This window comes from Phalaenopsis equestris, unplaced genomic scaffold (assembly GCF_001263595.1).
Source record: "Phalaenopsis equestris unplaced genomic scaffold, ASM126359v1 Scaffold000761, whole genome shotgun sequence".
NCBI lineage: Eukaryota > Viridiplantae > Streptophyta > Magnoliopsida > Asparagales > Orchidaceae > Phalaenopsis > Phalaenopsis equestris.
This window is the reverse complement of record NW_018165201.1, coordinates 3,785,064-3,802,278: the sequence shown is the minus strand read 5'-3', so window position 1 is coordinate 3,802,278 and position 17,215 is coordinate 3,785,064. Positions and strand designations below refer to the sequence as shown.

General features: G+C 35.2%; 1 protein-coding gene across 1 annotated transcript in view; it reads right to left on the bottom strand.

Annotated features, from left to right (window-relative positions):
* LOC110030867 overlaps window positions 1-15,406 on the bottom strand; it is a 25,262-nt gene extending 9,856 nt beyond the window's left edge. Inside the window, exons 1-8 of the mRNA XM_020733816.1 lie at window positions 14,960-15,406; window positions 14,284-14,467; window positions 14,124-14,192; window positions 13,921-14,019; window positions 12,561-12,640; window positions 11,650-12,466; window positions 10,660-11,327; window positions 8,016-8,100 (exon numbers count right to left, since the gene is read on the bottom strand). Of these exons, the coding sequence (XP_020589475.1) occupies window positions 8,016-8,100; window positions 10,660-11,327; window positions 11,650-12,466; window positions 12,561-12,640; window positions 13,921-14,019; window positions 14,124-14,192; window positions 14,284-14,467; window positions 14,960-15,213 (2,256 nt within the window). The 5' untranslated portion in view covers window positions 15,214-15,406. The remainder of the gene's footprint in view (window positions 1-8,015; window positions 8,101-10,659; window positions 11,328-11,649; window positions 12,467-12,560; window positions 12,641-13,920; window positions 14,020-14,123; window positions 14,193-14,283; window positions 14,468-14,959) is intronic.
* Between the last annotated feature and the right edge of the window lie 1,809 nt (window positions 15,407-17,215).

Sequence of the window (17,215 nt, the reverse complement as noted above, 5' to 3'; positions counted from 1 at the left end):
TCGCTCCTTGACTTCATTGATATCACCTTGACGGCCCGATACTGATGAGTTGCCGCCCATTCGGGATACGACGATTTATCCTCTGCCCTTATGGCCCGGACATGCTTTGACGTGTTGGGATATCCTCGTCAAGATGATTTAGGTTATTATGTGGGCCCCGTATGCTGATTAGTCACTACCCATTTGGGATGTGAGAGACTTACTCTCTGCCCTATTGCTTAGCGTGAGCTTTGAAGCATTGAGATTGTTCCTACATGGAATAACCTTCCTTTGATTACCTATACCCCATGTTTATGATAATATGAAGCGAAACTCCTTTTATCGAGAGTATTCTTGGATATCCCCCAAGATGTAATTAACCAGTAGGAACACGTTCCTCTGGGAGTGCTCTTGACCCCAGAACAGGTACAGGTACATACACCTGACTCTCTGGTTATGTGTAGTCTATATAGATACTTCTTTCGCGGATATTGGTTTAAGATGCATCCGCCAGATCTTGTTTGGACGGACATTCTTAACCTATCTTTGCGAGGTTTATAGCACGTAGACTCTCCACGTTTTACTTTTTCTCTTGTTCTTCTTTTGGTCGTATGTCCCTTCTTATTCGATTCCTCTCCTCTTCGAATCATTTATATGGTTCGGGAGGGAGCTTTATTCGAATGGGGGAAGTATACGATGATCGACAAGCTGGCGACTCCTTTTAAAAATAAAAAAAGAGAAAAATGAACGGAAACACGAGTATATTCTCCACCTTCTAAGTATGTTACTATTTATGAGGCTGCTTTGAAAGTTGGTCTACGATTTCCTCCAGCACCTGAGTTTATTGAAATTATGAAAGCGTTCGGGGTTTGCATTGCTCAGTTATCTTGTCGAGTGGTGACGGTCATTATTTGTTTGACAGTTTTCTTCAGGATTCGCGGATTAAAGTTAACACCTGTAATTTTGGCACGACTCTGATATACATGATCGTGTGTTGTTTAAGCATAAGGCATTGGATTTCCATCTAAAGGAACTGATAAGACAATGGTCCGTAAAATTCTTCTTCGCAAAAAATGGTTGGGGGCTCCGCAAGAGGCGAGGAAGGTTTCAACAATTGTCTGTCTCTCCTCATACTACTGAAGAGAGAATATTGCAGATGTTGTGATTTCCTGACATGAAAGAACTATTGTTTGAGATACAGTATATTTACAAATTTGTGAGTGAAGAATCATTGTTCAAAGTCAAGCTTTCTTTCCACCCCGAACGGTCAACAGCTGTAGCGCTAAAGAAATCTAAGAAGAGACCTTCCGAGCTAGCCCTTGCAGAATCCTCAAATCGGCTCTCGACGAGCAGTGAATGTGAAGTACTGTCTCAGAAACAAAAGAAAGTTGAAATATCACGGGAGTCTATGCCAAGCCCTTCAACTATTCACGTTCCTGAAAAATATCATGTCTCATGAATGTACTGGGCTCCTAGAATCCGAGAGTTATAAGTTTCTTTTATTTTCTGCTACTATATAATTATTTCATCTCTCTAACCCATATTTCTTTTCTTCTAGGTGGATAAGATGGTGGAAATAATAGGTGGATAAGATGGTGGAAAACCAGCAGAGGCTAAGACTTGCATTGAGAAATTGGAATTCCGAGTTCGTTAAGGCGAGTACAAGCGTCAGTATGAATTTGGGGTCGAAAAAATTACATCTCTGGAATCACAGTTGACAGAGTGTAGGACAGAACTTTCAACAATGGCAACATCCCTCTCGTTGCAGCTTCAGGATATATATATATATATATATATAAATATAATATATATATATATATATAAAATAAACAAAAGCATTAATTTTGAGGGTTTTGTTCTGATTTGTTGTACAGAACCATAAATAAGATGAAGTTAAACGTTTTGTAAATGTTTAAACTCCACAAATATATTTATAAACTCAAGTCCTAAGTAAAACTGAAATCCAATACAAAGATGTTTAAATGTTCCAAATTTAAACGCTATTTATAAATAATTATCTGCTTATACATATATATTTATATGTATATATATAATTGAAACTGTTGTGGTGTAAGCCCCGTTTTGTATACCCATAAAGGGCTAAGTGAATGGCTGTCATAACAGCAAAATTATCTTCGGGATCAAACTATTATGGGCTCCACACACATCTTTACCTTAAGTTGATCTAAGATTTTAATGTATTTCTACACATACATTTCTGTCTAAATGGCCCGGGGACTTTCCATGGCCTAATGGGCCAAAGCACTTCATCAAACAGCTTGTTATATATATATAAAGTTAACAAAGTTTAACCTACAAGCCACGTAATTCTTATATATTTTTTACCAAAATCCATATATTTACGGGCATAACATTAAAATTTTTAGTATTACATTAATAATAACACGATAAATACAAAGTGTTATGCATTTTAATATTTTTGGACGATGAAATCGAACTCGCCCGAAAACAGGGAGGCAACTGATACGCTACCTACAAATTTTCATCATCCGACACGAATCTCAAAGCTATATTTTGAGCAAGAAATATTCAAATCTTGATAAAAAGTCATCCAAAGCTCTGATTTTATCAAAGTTATAATCAAACTGACCGACTCGATGAGACAAACCTAATAATATCAAAGTTAGTCAAATCCGAATCAAATCAAGCTCAAATCAAGTGATTAAATCATTCTTTAAAGATTTCCGGCACATTTGAAAGATCAAACGAATGTCGAATTTAGCTAGAATGTCAAGTTCAGCGTGTTTATAGTCGAATCGAGTGTTTCGACGAGACAAATCCAACGAGCCCAAGATTGCCAAATTCTGTCATCGTTAAGGCACTCAAATGTCCATAAAACGCCATCCGATCGAGGAAAGTTCTCTGGACCGTCCGATCAGAATGGTTCATATTCTCGCATTAATTGCATTCAGAACACTATAAATAAAGCCTCACCCCTCACATGAGGGGGAAGAGGCTTTGAGAAGGAGCTGAAGTCCAAGATCATCCTCGTCATCGTCGATCGCCATCGTGTCGACAGCCACCGCTGCCCTCCGTCGACCACCGCCGACCTCCGTCAACCACCGCTGACTAGACATAGACAGGTGAAGTCAGTTGACGTTGTAATTTGGAAAACTAGTAACATTTTCCCGTCTGTGGGATAAGGGGCAACCGTAATCAACTTATAGTGGATTTTTACAACTGGGTCAGACCCCGTGATTTTTTCCCTTTACGAATTTTCCAAGTAAAAACTTCTGGTGTTATCACAGTTTGATTCATTTTCATCTGAGTGCGTGTTGAATCCTCACGCCACGCTAAGACGATAATCTTTTACTCTACCGCCACAAATTTTCTAGCACGCATCAAACCCAATAGTAAACACATATCCTAAACCCAATAGTAAACATATATCATCTAAATAATCTCTTTCTATCAAGATCAACAAAATCTAAATCAATCTCGTCAATGACTTTATCTATAGTCCTCCCGACCTACAAATAAACATCTTTTATTTGGCATAAATGCATGATGATCCACTGAACTGCTTTCAAATGCACCTTACCTAGATTACTCATATATATATGTTAACTGCACTTACTGCACATAATAAATCTAGATCAGAACATATAATAACATATATTAGAGATCACACTACACTAAAATATGGAACTCGAGATATATAACAATCTCATCATCTGATTGAGAACACAAAACTTATTAGAGTTTGAAATGCACAACATATGAGTACTAATAGGTTTAGCATTCTATATATTGAACCAACGCATAACTTTCTCATTGCATCCTTCATGAATTAAAATAACTTTCTTGTATGTTCATCACACTGAATCTCCATGTCAAATATTTTTTTTGAAGTTCTCGAGACTTTCATCTCAACTCATTATTAAGTTGAGCTCTTAACATCTTGACATCTTCTTTATTCTTAACAGCTATCAAAATATCATCAATATATAAGAACACGTAAATAAATGATCATAACTATTCTTCTTGAAGTAAACATAATTACCATAGTTGCTCCTCTTAAACTCATAAGCAATTATGAACAGTCAAATTTCTTATACCAGTACCTACGAGACTGTTTCAAATCGTAATGAAAATTTTTCAACAAACAAACAGGGATTTCTTTTCTTATAATCTTGAGGTTCATGGGTAGTTGCATATCAATGACCTCAAGCTTTCCATGCAAAAATACAGCCTTTACATCTAATTGCTCAAGCTCAAGATCATGCTTAGCCACAATGCCAAATAAAGCTCAAATTAAACTATGTTTGACCACCATAGAGAATACATTTGTCAATTCTACACCTAGAATTTTGACCGAATCACGTTGCAACAAGTATGGTCGTATATCCAAAATCCTCAATTCCTGATGTATTTTTATTTTTCTTAAAAACTCATTTATAACGAACAACTTTCTTGTCTTGAGATACCTTTACCAAAGCTCTAAGTTCTATTTTGTGTAGAGATTCAATCTTCTCTTGCATGGAGATCATCCATTTAATAGAGTAAACGGAATTAATTGCTTCTTTATAGCTAGAGGATTCTCATCACACGCAATGTCTTCAACTATAATTAAAGCATAAGCAACAAAATCAGCCTCACTATACCTCTGAGGCGGCTTAATTTCTCTTCTTATTCTATTCTTGGCAATAGAATGTTGTGATAGTTTCTATCATGGTGATGGAAAAACATCAACATGATTATCGGAATCCGAGTTAGATCTTGTATCAATATGAAGCTCCACTTGTCTACTAGACATCTCGTTCTGATTGTTCTCCTTATAGATTCTATAGTAGTTGTTGTGTGTATCATGATAGACTCAACAAATAGAACATCTCTATTAATGATCACTTTCTTGATTTCAGGGCACCACAACTTATAGCCTTTAACTCAAGTTTTATAACCGAGAAATACACATTTTATAGATCTGAGCTCTAATTTACTATTATTAAAATGAGCATATGCAAAATATTTAAAAAAAATTAATTGCAATAATTTGTAGGTTTACCTGACCAAATTGACTATGAAGTTTTTTTCTCAATAGCAATGAAAGGGGAGTAATTCACAAGTAACAAGTTGTAGAAGCAACTCAACCCAAAATGACTTTGGTAGCCCAGTGTTGAAGAGTATACAATAAAACTTTTCCATCATGGTCTTATTCTTTCGCTCCGCCACACCATTTTGTTGTGGTGTGTGTCTGACTGTAAAGACTCATAATTCTATCTGATTTACAGAAGAAATTAAATTCTCTTTAGCAGAACACCGACTCATTATCAATGAGAAGACGTTTAATATACTTTCTAATCTAATTCTTGATCATAATCTTCCACTTTTTAAAAGTGGTAAAAACACTATTTTTCTGCTTTAAGAATAAAACTCAATTTTTTTGGTCATATATTCAGTGTCACCTTCAAATAATACTATAGATGGTCCCTAAAAGTCGGAACATATGTGGTATAATATTTCCTTAGTAATGTGAATGCTGATATTGAACTTAACTCTTTTCTATTTTTCAAACACACAATGTTCACATAATTTTAATTTAGTAATGCTCTGACTATTTAGAATTTATCTTCTACTTAGTTCGATCATCTCATTCTCACTCATATGTCCAAGGAGCATATATGCCAAAATCTAGTTGTTTCACCATCTAACATAGAAGAACTGATAATGGTTGAATCACCTATTATTGTAGAGTCTGACAATACATATAGTCCAACAGTCTTTTATAAACTTCAACTTCACCAAAATACTTGTATCTTTTAACATCAAAAGATACTTAAGAAATTCCTTTTAAAATATGAAACATTTCTCACATCTCTAAGTGTACTAATGACTCAATCAAGCACATTGATTCTAACAATTACAACATTATATGTTACAAAGAGCATTGTTGTCGATTAACATAATATCCTTCAGCAACATTTCATATGTTAAGAACCAATCTTTGTTAGAACACATAAAACATGCATGCTAAATCAGACTCAATCATCACAAGATTCGCTATCAGAGATAACAAAGAGTTCAACATGACTAACAGTTTCTTCAATAACATTGATTTCACTAGAACGATATGATTGTTTGTTTTTCTGATTATAATTTGTTTTCCTTTTATAATGCAACTTGTAACATTCAATTTTAATGTAACTTTTTTTTTCTTACAGTAACTGCAGATGTTATCCTTACTTTTGAATTTTTATCTACTCATTTGTATCAACCCAGAACTCCCTTGATTTCTCCCTTGAACGAGAATATCTACTCCATGAGCAACAGATTCATCCATAAGTTGTTTTATCTTGGCCTTAGAAAATAAAGTATCATATATTTCGTCTAGAGTGTCTCTCACGCATATAAGATAATATCTCTAAATGTTGTATATGATGAGAGCAACAAATACAGCAGAATTAATGTCAAATTTTATTTATCATACTTAACTTCTAAAGCTTTCAAATAAAAGCCAATTTCTTTGAGCTAAACGATTTATAATAGATGCACCTTTCGTTATCCTGTGAAAGTGCAAATGTTGCTCCATGTGCAACTTAATGGCCAAACTTTTGGTTATGTATAATTGCTCTAATTTGACTCATAATGCAACATCGGCTTTCTCCATCAAATATCATGTAAAATATGATTTGATAAATGAAAATGAATTTGAGAAAGAGATTTTTTATCTTTACATTGTTTCTCCTTCAACATCCCTAATGAGAGCATCTTTTCAAACCCAAATAGTGTCTGCCTAATCCATTTGCACTAACACAACTTGTATCTGAAGATTCCACAACGAAAATTTGGTGTTGCAATCTAAAAGAGAAATGTCATCCTTTATTATTGTCATTCTCAATATCAAAACTTGTCTCCAATACCACAACTTAATATTGAATCAATGCAACCAATAATGAAATAAGCAAAAGAAAGAGCACACAGATTTTATGTGAAAAACATAAGACTGAAAAAATCAAAGCAGATAAGAATTTACCATATCAAATATGAAATTATAAATAGAAAGTTTCGGCTAACATAAAACTAAAAGAAGAGAATGTGAGTTCACTTGTACAAAACAAAATGGAAAAATTTATAGTTTTAGCAAAACCCCTTTAAAAAAGATAATTAAAATAATACACTAAAATAAGAGCACATGGATTGTAATCTAAAGGCTATTATTAGAGGTTTCATTTCGAGTCAATGGGTCATGTGGGGGCACAACCCAAAAATAACCCGACCCAAATAGGGTCAACCCGAATCGACCCAAATAATAAACAAGTTGAAAACTAAGACACGAACCGGAGTTTGAAACGCTAACCCGAACCTGACCTGAATTTTCGTACTTATTCGGGTCATGTTTGGGTTTTCAAGTTCAACCTGAACGTGACCCGAATAATAAACGGGCCGAATTCTTTGACCTGAACCAAACTCGAAAAATATTCAAGCAAGCTTAAACCAGATTTTTCGAGTTGAGTTCAAGTCGTCTTGACATGTCGGATCAATTTTTGACACCCCTAGCTATTATAACATTGATCAAAATGTAAAAGCATTCAATCACTGAGCTCTCAGTTTCTTTCAAAAGTTTCAATCGACGTGCTCACAGTTTTCTTCTAAAGTTTCAATTTGTGTACTCGTAATTTTCATATAAGACAAACGAAACCCATAAAATTCAAATCACCAATTTAACACATATCACACAATTTTTATGTATTTATATATCTAACACCCTTTCATATTTACACTTATAACACCTTAGTATCATAAACCTATGCATGAAAAGTGTATTTCACTTTTAGAAAGAAGATGATAGTGGTATTTTTGATGTGATGTTAAAGATTTGAGTGGTGTGCATGTAAATATGAATATTTAGGTGTTAGATATGTATTTAGGTGTTAGGTGTTAGATATGTAACTACATAACCATTGTGCAGTATGAATGTAACTGTTCCTAAAAGAAATCATTGCAGTTCTTTTTTTCATTATTTTAGTATATTTTTTAAAGATATTATTGCAGTTTATTCAAGATAAATGACATACCTTCCACAGTGATCCAGCATAGAATACTTCTGGAGAATGCTTCACCTGACCATCAGCAAGCCTATGGACATCTTCAAACTCCACCCTTTTATTAAATCAGAACAAAAAAAAAATTATATTAAAACTTATGTTCCATTTCTAATGAATGAAAATGAGCAGTAATTAGTAAAAAAATGCCACAGGAGAACAAATGTATTATAGTAATAAAGATCAAAGGTGAAGTTTTGGCTGACAACAATGGAAACATGGCAGCAAGCTGAAAAAATAATAATAAAGTTGGAGGCTTACTCGAAGAACGACATCTAGAGTATGACAAGCCAGCAATTTGTAGAAGGAATTACTAGCACTTGATAAGAACCAGAAATTAATAACAAGTAAAAGAATTTACTTTATCTTTGGCCTTACTGGACTTGAGAGCTAGCCAACGTCCAAGAAAGGAGACATTTTATAGATGGAGTAAGGGAGGGAGGGAGAAGGAGAATTACGTCGACTTAAAAGAACCATCATTCTCTCTTATGAAAACAATTTAGTGGAGAAATTAGGTGAATCAAACCACAAAAGGTCACGTAAAAATCAGTTTATAGGCATAAAATTCACAAATTTTAATCAAGCTTTGAATGTCAGAAACAATCCATATATTTATTTCAAATGATAGGAAAAACTATCATGTAAAAATGAATAAGCCATTTTATGTGGAGCAAACAATACAACGTGATTTTTTTTTTCAACGTTTGAGATGAGAAAATGATCTTAAAAAGCAATGTTGAGGATGCCAATATTTAAATTTGTTGCAACAACAACAGCAACAACAAGCCTTTATCTGGGGTCAGCTACATGAATCATTTTTCTCCATTGCGTTCAATTGGGTGTCATATTTTCATTTAATTCTAAAAAATTTATCTTTTTTTATACAATATGCCCAAGTTTTTCTAGGTCTACATTTGTCTTTCTTAACATAAATCAAATTTAAAATATATATTCTCCTAATCAGATCATCAGATGGTCGACGTTTAACGTGACCAAACAATCTAAGACGATTCTCTCTAATTTTGTCCGCCATTGGAGCTACACTAACGATAACACAGGTGTACGCATTCTGCATTTTCTCTAGTATTTTGTCCCTAAGTGTAAACCCGCTTATCCATATAAGCATTCTCATCCCGGCAACACTTAATTTAGTTTTATGCTTCTCTTTTAAAAACCAACATTCAACGTCATAGAGCATTGTAGCTCTCGCCACCATCTTATAAAATTTTCCTTTCAGTCTAAGCGGTACTTTTCTATCACACAATAGACCCGAAGCATTCCTACACTTCAACCAACCAACTTGAATTCAACTAATAATATCCCCATCTATATCACCATCACTTTGAACTATAGACCCGTGATATCTAAAGCGTTCACACTTTTAATAATTTGATCACCCAGAGTTACAGTTCTGTCATTAGAGCTACTATTAATAAAATTACATTCCATGTATTCAGTTTTAGTTCTACTCGTGAAGTCCAATGTAGACCTCCATAATTCAAGTTTTTCCTGATGTTTTTCTCTAGTGTTATCCACAAGAAGGATATCAAGAAGGATATCATTTGTGAAAAGCATAAATCAAGGTACATCCTCCTGTAAATGTCCAATAAGAGCACCCATAAATAAAGCAAAAATATATGGGCTTAAAACCGATCTCTGATGTAATCCAATTGAAATAGGAAAATATTTGGTCAATCATCCTTCTATTCGAACACAAGTAACAACTCTAGTATACATAATCATGTTGAAGTTAATATAAGCAGATGTCAGGCACCACACCTTCAGGTATTATTAATGATTAGACAAATGAAATACTACTCGCAATTAACACTGAATGATTTGTGAAATCAGTTCCAAAAAAAAAAAACCAAACAATAGCTTCAATGCAGTGGAAATGTTTATTATCAAATCCCAAGCTCATGCTAAAATGGATAAGTAGTTAAATATAGCAATATATAGCAAAAGAGAGAAGAAATTGGATGCGGTTATAACAGCAAACATAAGAATAACATCCATTCCATTCAATTTAATAAAAGAGAGCATGCATAGCAATATCCATAGCCAGGTATATAAGGATCAAATTTCCATATTCATAACAAAGCATGCTTAACATACGAAATCATAGAAAGTGATCATAACAATAACTAGCAGATCCGTTATTTCAAGTAATTTTCCCATAAAGCTTGCCAATCTTTCACTATTTGCCTAGAGAAACTTTTGCACATTGTAAGCAACATAATATCAGTTTCCATGTAGAATTCATGAGAGTGGATTACAAAAGCAAAAGTCACAGCACGTAGCATTAATAATTTTGGGCATTTTACATACATAGCACGCAATTCTAATGTATTTATATATCTAACACCCAAAATACATTTTTAACATGAATACTACCTTACCTAGGCATGAAAAGGTTGTATTTAACTTTTTTTTAAAATTTAGAACAGTGGTGCTTTTTTATGTGATATGAAAGCTTTAGATGGTTCAAGTAAAAAAAAAAAAAAAGAAGGTTTTAGATAGCAAATACAAAGGAATTGTGTGGTGTGCATGTAAATGCTCCTATTAGAAAACATATATAGGCAAAGCAATATTGATGAATGGAAAAAAAAAACTCTACCCAAAGCGGAACGAAGGAAAGTCGCGGAGCGGTGTCTTATGATCCAGCGATATAGACCCATCCGTAGTTTCACAATCTATCCCATCTGATCCTAAAATCTGAACTGGGAGTGCATTGGAACTTAAGCGAGCATTTCCAGCAAATCTGCCCTGCAAATCTTCTTCATAAACTCTTTCAGTCTGTTCAGTCTGTACATTAACAGAATTACTGCCTTGGCTAAGACTAACAAGGGCAGTCAAGCCATCCCCTGATAAATCACCATTAAAATCAACTCGAGGTTCTGAATCATCATTGGCTAAAGACTGCTGACAATTCCTGTTTCCTAGTCCAAAAGGAACACGCGAAAATACATAGCGGGTGGGAGGCCAAGCTGATCCAGAGGGGTATGTTGCTCCTCTCCCTATGCCAGCGAGGCCATCAATGGAACCCCGTACATGGACGCGTACAGGACCAGACGTGCCATGGCTTTCAGCTTGAGACTCTGCCATGTGGACATTCCCCATACATCCAGAAGAATTGCCCCTATCATGGCCTTGCTTACAGTAACCAGTAGCACTACCTCCATGAGAATATTCACAAGGCTGTCTACAAGAACAAAAAATTTCTGCAAAACAGCAATTTTTGCCATTATCGGCTGCTATCTCTTGCACCCTTTTGCAAAGAAGCATCTGCATCCACGAGTTAATCAAACTTGACTCTCAAATCTTGTAAATATTATGAAGTGTCAAAATAGTCCCCGACTATTTACATTGGGCTTTCATGGTCCCACAGTCTATATAGGTGTCAAATTAGTTTCCAAATTCTTTAAATTGGGGTTCTAATAGTCCTCCGTGAGGACTGCTTCAGTCCTAATTTAAAGATTCTGATGATTAATTTGACACTTTTATAGACTATGGGACCCAAATGACCCCATGTAAACGGAGGGGACTATTTTGGCACGTTGTTCTTATACTAAGAATAACCATATTTGTTAAAAATTATAAAACTCACTTGGAGCCAAAGGCCATCGTTCACAGCTCTGCAAGGAAATCCTAATTCCTCCAGTTGTTTTCGAACACTCAACAGTGCCTCGAAGGACATACTGCAATATAAAATTGAACCTCCTTCGAATATATTATGAAATGCATCATAATCTTCTCGGCGAACACCACAATTACCTTTGGAACTCTTAACTTGTCTTCTACCTACTGTCCTACCACCCCACAAACAAGGCGAATTGCATCTTCCCCAATCATTGGAACTTGCTACATTAGTAGAAGAGGTAGCAGAGAATTTATTTTGATGATCAACAGAAGACCAGATATTACTATTTATTTGGTAGCAAGAACTTTCTCCTGAAGGCCCTTCCATGGCTAACTGACTGCTATACATTTTGTTCGCTTCGTTGCAATTTCGAATTTCGACGTAGGAACGAGATTGTCTATTTAAGTTAGGGTCGGAGGTAGAGTTCAAAGAAGATGATTGCTGCATGTTGATGGAATATCTAGGATCAAGCCATGGCTGAGAAACCATGGCTTGTTGCAGTTGCAGAGGCTTAGAATAAGGAGCATCAACATGGCAATCTGAAATCCCAACCACATTATTTTGAGTAGCTTTACCTCCATCTGAGCCATCATGTATGCTCATTTGTTTTGTTCCCAACTCTATGAGATGTTGACCAGGGATGTTACAAGTTAAAATATTCTCGTTCAGCAAAGAACATGCGGTGGGGTTTATTTTAAGTTCGGAATCTGGAATTCCTTGTTCAGAACTGTCTGCTTCAGAGAGAGCGCCTTTTGCGAGTAATGCGAACAAAGCTAGTTCAAACCTTCAAATAAAACATCATTATAGGGTCAAAAACTTTGGTAGAACAAAAACAGAGAGTTGAAGTAATAGAGTTGAATGTCGAAGAGCGAGAACACCTTTTCTCCTCATTAGGCACCCATAGTTCATCGGATGTAAGCAGAGCAAGTAAAGTTTGAGAAGAAAGTTTTGGGAGCACCTATACATGATGGTGAAATTTTTAGTCTTTCAGTAAAGCTAGAAGAGGGAAAAAATATAACTTTAAAAGCTTCCAGGAATAAATATCACTAGACAGAACATACATTCAGATATGAATCAGCCTTTCTCTCTTTTTTTTTTTAAGCATACCAAAATCCCATGATGATTTTACCGTGACCTAAATAAAACCAAGCCTTATAATTAGACAAAGATTCTTCCATCTTATCACTATAAATTTCTTTCAGCCAAGTAATTCTGGATAGATGGCATAATCTTGAAGATTTGAACATCTAATTTGTCGGAACTCATAAAAGAAGGTAATGATAGAAAAAGCAAAGAACTAGGCATCAAAAAGGAGGTGAAAATGGAGGCTTTTGATGCCAACTAGGAGAACTAGAAGCTAAAAAAGCCAATCACTAAGAGATTTGACTTTGTTTTCAGCAAAACAACTTAGTATATCCATAAACACAGTCCCGTCTATCTAAGTCCTATCACTAACATACAGAGAGAACATTATGAGGTACAGTGCCTGAACTACCCACTAACACATTATGGGGCTGTCTGTAATGGATTTAAAGTGGGATTTAGCCTAAATCTGCCATACATAAAAAAGGGCAATTTTAAATCTAATATTTAGTAAATCTAATTTCTTCTCAATTCCTTTTCAGTTTTTGTTTTAAATTATGGATTTGCTAAATATTGGTGTTGACAGGATTTAGTAAATCTGGGCTTACAAGATTTACTAAAGCTGTTACCAGACAACCCCTATAAGGATTGACATCTAAATGCTCAAATAATATAAGATTAAAAAAAAAAGATATAACGTGCTAAATCAGGGTCAACTCGACCTATGGTCATCCTGCATACTAGTACCACTTCCAGGTAACTCATAAAATGCAACCATATCACGCTTTTCTGAAACATTGCCCACTATATAGCATACGATGGCATCAAGTACAAAAGTCATTTTAGCTGAAAGTCTAAAATTTTACACTTCCTTCTTAAATGTCAGACAATAAATGAGATCTGATAAATCGAAAAGCTGGCCTTTGCACCATTGTTTGTTTACTTGTAGCAAAATATTTTTTTTATGTACTATTGTCATATCTTGAATAAAATGAGGACAATGACAAAAAAAATACTATATATATATATATATATATATATATATATATATATATATATATACTAACATCTATGGTAATGTTACACATAATAAGTAATAAAGAAAAAAAGCTTTTTGCATGCATTGAGAACATTACAAAATACCAAATTTCTTACCTCTCTCAATTCCATCGTCCCACTTCGACAAAGATACCCCCAACATGCATTTCTGACACGTTCTCCATGTATACCATAATCTTGACTCTCAGCAAAAACCTAATCCAAAAAAACTACGCGTGATTTAAGATGCAATGGTGAAGTCTCGAGTAGCAGCAGAAATTTTTAATCTCCATAAACAATTCAAAAGGGCAAGATTTTACCTGATACGTCAAAAAGTTTGAGGTCCACAGCTCAGAAATAATGAAATCAGTACAGATTGCACACAAATCCTGTAAAAAAAAAAAACAATATTATGTGACCAAATTCTGAATATATAAATGGCACATTAATAGGAGCTTTTCAAGCAAGTAGTAGAGTTACCTGAAGGTCAAGAAAAGAAGCTGCTGCAAGAACTCTGAATGCATTATCGTCATTAAGCTTTGGGTGGTGCCCATATAAGTATGCCAAGGCAATATTAATTGCCTCAGAGTTAACATTAGGATCATCTATTTGCAAGATCAATTTTGGAGCAGCTGCCTCCTTCCATGGACCATGAAGCATGTTCCTACCAGAGAAATGCAAACAATCAAGTTAAAGAAGTATTTGATATGAATTTAACAATGAGGGCAAAATGGGTTCCGACCAACATAGGGTTTGGATGGGAGATCAGATAAAAGCAATGCGAATCGGATCACCCATGATTCGAAATCCAGAAACATGCTCTTCAATCTAAGAAGCGAAGAGCAAATGCTCTGCATTTTTGCACTATCACAGATTGCCGGCAAATCGGGCTGGGTAAGGTCAGTCTTATACAATACATCAGGGAATCAGCTACTCGGGAAACTGTAGAAACAAGAAATCAAAAATCCAGAAGTCCGCTACTAAAACAGGGAGGGAACGGCGCATATTGAATGTAAACCAGATGGAAAATCAGGATAATTTTCATAAAATCAGATACAGCGCAAAACTCGAAAAGCATTCAAGAAGCAAACAACTTTATCTCTCCCACAGACTCCATCGATCCAAACAACCATGAAATTGAGGAAACGGGAATAACCTGAAGTAGGAGCTTCGGGAGAGGATGAGGCGATGGAGGAGATAGTTAGAACCCATGGTCTGGACCATAACGTCGGAGAATGCACCGGAGTTAAAACCCTCCATCTGAATGTGGTCACAAAGGGAGGCGAGATTGCAGTCCATGGCCCTAAGCTCGATGCCACTCCGGTCATTATCCGACGTCTGAGTCTGAAGGGGTCCCGGCAGCTGCTGCTTCTGCGATTGCGGCGTCGCCGTCGCCGGAGAGACCATCATCTTCTATGATGTGAAGGGTAGCAAACTGCGCCGCAGAGGAGAACGAGAATCACGCTTCTTCCAATTCCGACGAGGCAGACATCGTTCGAGATGGAATCGATATATGAGTATCAGATCGGATTGGAAGAGAGAAGATGGAGGAAGAAGGGCAAAGCGAGTAGGGAGTAATGATGTGGCAGAGGAGAAAAATATTAAGTATGGTTGATGGTCAATTTGTGTAATTTATCCTCTTCAAAACTAGTATTTATATAATTATATTTTAAATTGAGATTGTTTTATTTAACAATCATTTAAAATATTATGTTTAATATTTTTTATGATTGTTATGAAAAAAAATAATTTAAATTATTGAGTAGTAAATTTATTTATTATAAATTTCATGATAAAGATAAAATAAGATATAATTAGGGTTGCATTTGTCTTATCTGATGTGGACTGGACTTAGCTTGGTCATATATTAGTAGTTCAAGTAATGTTTTACCTTTTTTAATGATTGTATTTGTATTTGTCTTATTTCTAGTAATTAAACAAGTATTTCAATGAGTTGATATAGAAGTTAAAAATTCGAACAGAGTATCTTACTTTTCATATAAAATTATTAACAAATGTTTTACAAGTCTAAAGAAGTGATTTAATAAATTCTCGATTAATCTATAAGTTCTTTTAGGCTAATTAAATAAAATAATATATAAAGCGAAAGAAAATTTTCATATAATCAAGTGACATATATACTAATAAACTCTTTCAATATATTTAAAAAATGACAAAAAACTTATATTTACTACACCCTCAACCACTAGGTTATGAGTAAATACATACTTCTGCATAATTATATGTGTGCCTACAAATCATTAAAATTTTAAAAAGTAATTTAATGATTATATTAAAGTCTTAATATTGTATGAAAATCCAGCACACTCATAAAATAAGAACTAATATAAGAGACATCAAGATTTTTACATGGAAAACCCAAAAATAAATATATAATGAATCTTAGCCTAATTGAAATGATTCCATTCTTAATATGTAAGTTACAAGACTTTGTTAGCCCTTGTATAACATAAAAGGAATATTATAATAGTAGGAGAAATAAACTTAACTTTTTTGGAGGGGTTAGAGAAAATTTTGGGAAAGTGACACTCAACTATGACAAAGGAACACTAATAGTATTGGTTGTGTATGGCGATTAGGATTCAACATCACCGAAGGTGGTGTTCGCTGGGTAATAGTGATCTAGCAATATTAGTAGTGATAGCCAAAGAATGATGATTTGATAATGGTAAGTTGACAATGAATGTGCATCGTGATGGCAACAGAGGCAGAGAGATGACGATCCGATGACAATGATGGTGCATTACAATAGTAGTGGTAATCGGGCCACAATGACCTAGCATAACGGTGGTCAAGAGATGATAATTTAGCATTCAAACAACTGAGAGATAATGAACCGATGATGGCAACAATGTACCAGAACAAAGGTGATTATTCGATGTCAGTTTTTCCAACATAGCGATAGTCGAACGATATGATCCAACAGTGATGGTCATATCTCAGCTACGATAGCCTGACAACGGCAAGATGTAATGATGGTATCATTGGCTCGACATCAGTCATGCGACTGTGTTCTTATGGCGATGACAACCCAAAAACAGTGGTCCGGGATAGAGTTGGTGGTCCAGTGATGGCAGCCCGACGAAGGTGGTTCGGCATGATGGTGGTGGTTAGATGATGACAATCTGATGGTGGCAGTGATACTAGTCGGGGGACGACGGGATAGTGAGACGGTGGTGAGCTAACTTTAGGGGCCTCACACGGTGATGGTGACTCTACATTGGCCTGGTGATGAAAATATTGTTGGTGGGCATAACGATAATGGTTGAGCAACGATGGAATGACTATGGCGATAACCAAGCAACAATGGTCTGATAGTGGTGATGATGGTGGTCAAGCAGTGATAGTTCGAAGGCGGCAAAGGCTAGCCAACGGTGGTTCGACGGTGGCA